Source organism: Galeopterus variegatus, unplaced genomic scaffold (assembly GCF_000696425.1).
Source record: "Galeopterus variegatus unplaced genomic scaffold, G_variegatus-3.0.2 Scaffold4005, whole genome shotgun sequence".
NCBI classification, from domain to species: domain Eukaryota; kingdom Metazoa; phylum Chordata; class Mammalia; order Dermoptera; family Cynocephalidae; genus Galeopterus; species Galeopterus variegatus.
Genome location: NW_007730116.1, coordinates 232,112 through 233,086, shown reverse-complemented (window position 1 = coordinate 233,086; position 975 = coordinate 232,112). Strand labels below are relative to the sequence as shown.

General features: G+C 29.1%; 1 protein-coding gene across 1 annotated transcript in view; it reads left to right on the top strand.

Annotated features, from left to right (window-relative positions):
• COL11A1 (collagen, type XI, alpha 1) overlaps positions 1–975 on the top strand; it is a 154,288-nt gene that overhangs the window by 15,158 nt on the left and 138,155 nt on the right. Inside the window, exon 8 of the mRNA XM_008586510.1 lies at positions 741–815. Coding sequence (XP_008584732.1) covers positions 741–815 — 75 coding nt within the window. The remainder of the gene's footprint in view (positions 1–740; positions 816–975) is intronic.

Sequence of the window (975 nt, the reverse complement as noted above, 5' to 3'; positions counted from 1 at the left end):
AGGCAAACACATTTAATATTCTCTATAAACACACACATATCTTGTATTTTCAGACACCCATTAATTTCTACATGTACTAACATATAAGTATAGGTATGCACACGTACACACACTAAGTATATTTCATTAGTAAGCATTCAAAATAAATTAGTGGATATCTATGATTAGTGGTGACATGTTAATCCTAACATGTAAAGATTAATGATTATCTTAATAGATAAAGTGTTTTTATCTTGAAGAACAATACTTAGTGTATCTAGAAGATAGATACTTAAAGTGTCTATTTAAGTAACATATAAATAGATACCATTTAAGTGTCTATTAAAGAAAACAAATATATCTCAAACTCATTAATTTAATTTTAAATAAATCTTTTATAATTTACTTAAAATTTGTCTTTATCTAGCCATAAGAATCAAAGTAGAATCATTTGCTTTTCTCACATGATTTCCCCAAATATATATGAACTCTCCATCTTATGTAGTTTGAGGCTGCAAATATACTCTGAGCACTATTGATATCTTAACTGGATTATATGTTAATAACCAAGTATTATTAAAATTTTCTAAAATGAGAGCAATGAAATGCAACCCTTTCCAGGTATACTTACTAAAAGATTAACCAAAGTGGAGGGCAAGTGCAAATTAGATAATGTAGACCTATGTTATTATAAGCTATTCTACTTCTAATAAATTTTATTAGTTTAATATTTATTTTGATTATTTCATTTATTTTCCTAGGGGCCCCCAGGACGTCCTGGCTTACCAGGGGCTGATGGTCTACCTGGTCCTCCTGGTACCATGCTAATGTTACCGGTATGTTTTTTTATTGTTATGAAGGTGACTTAATATCTTGTCATCTTGTTTTTGAGAAATATTGTTGAACCAGGTTATGAAGTAATCAACTAAAATTCATTCTATGAGGTAGAGATACTTAACGTCAGCCTTCAAAAAGTAAGGGACATATTACTAAACA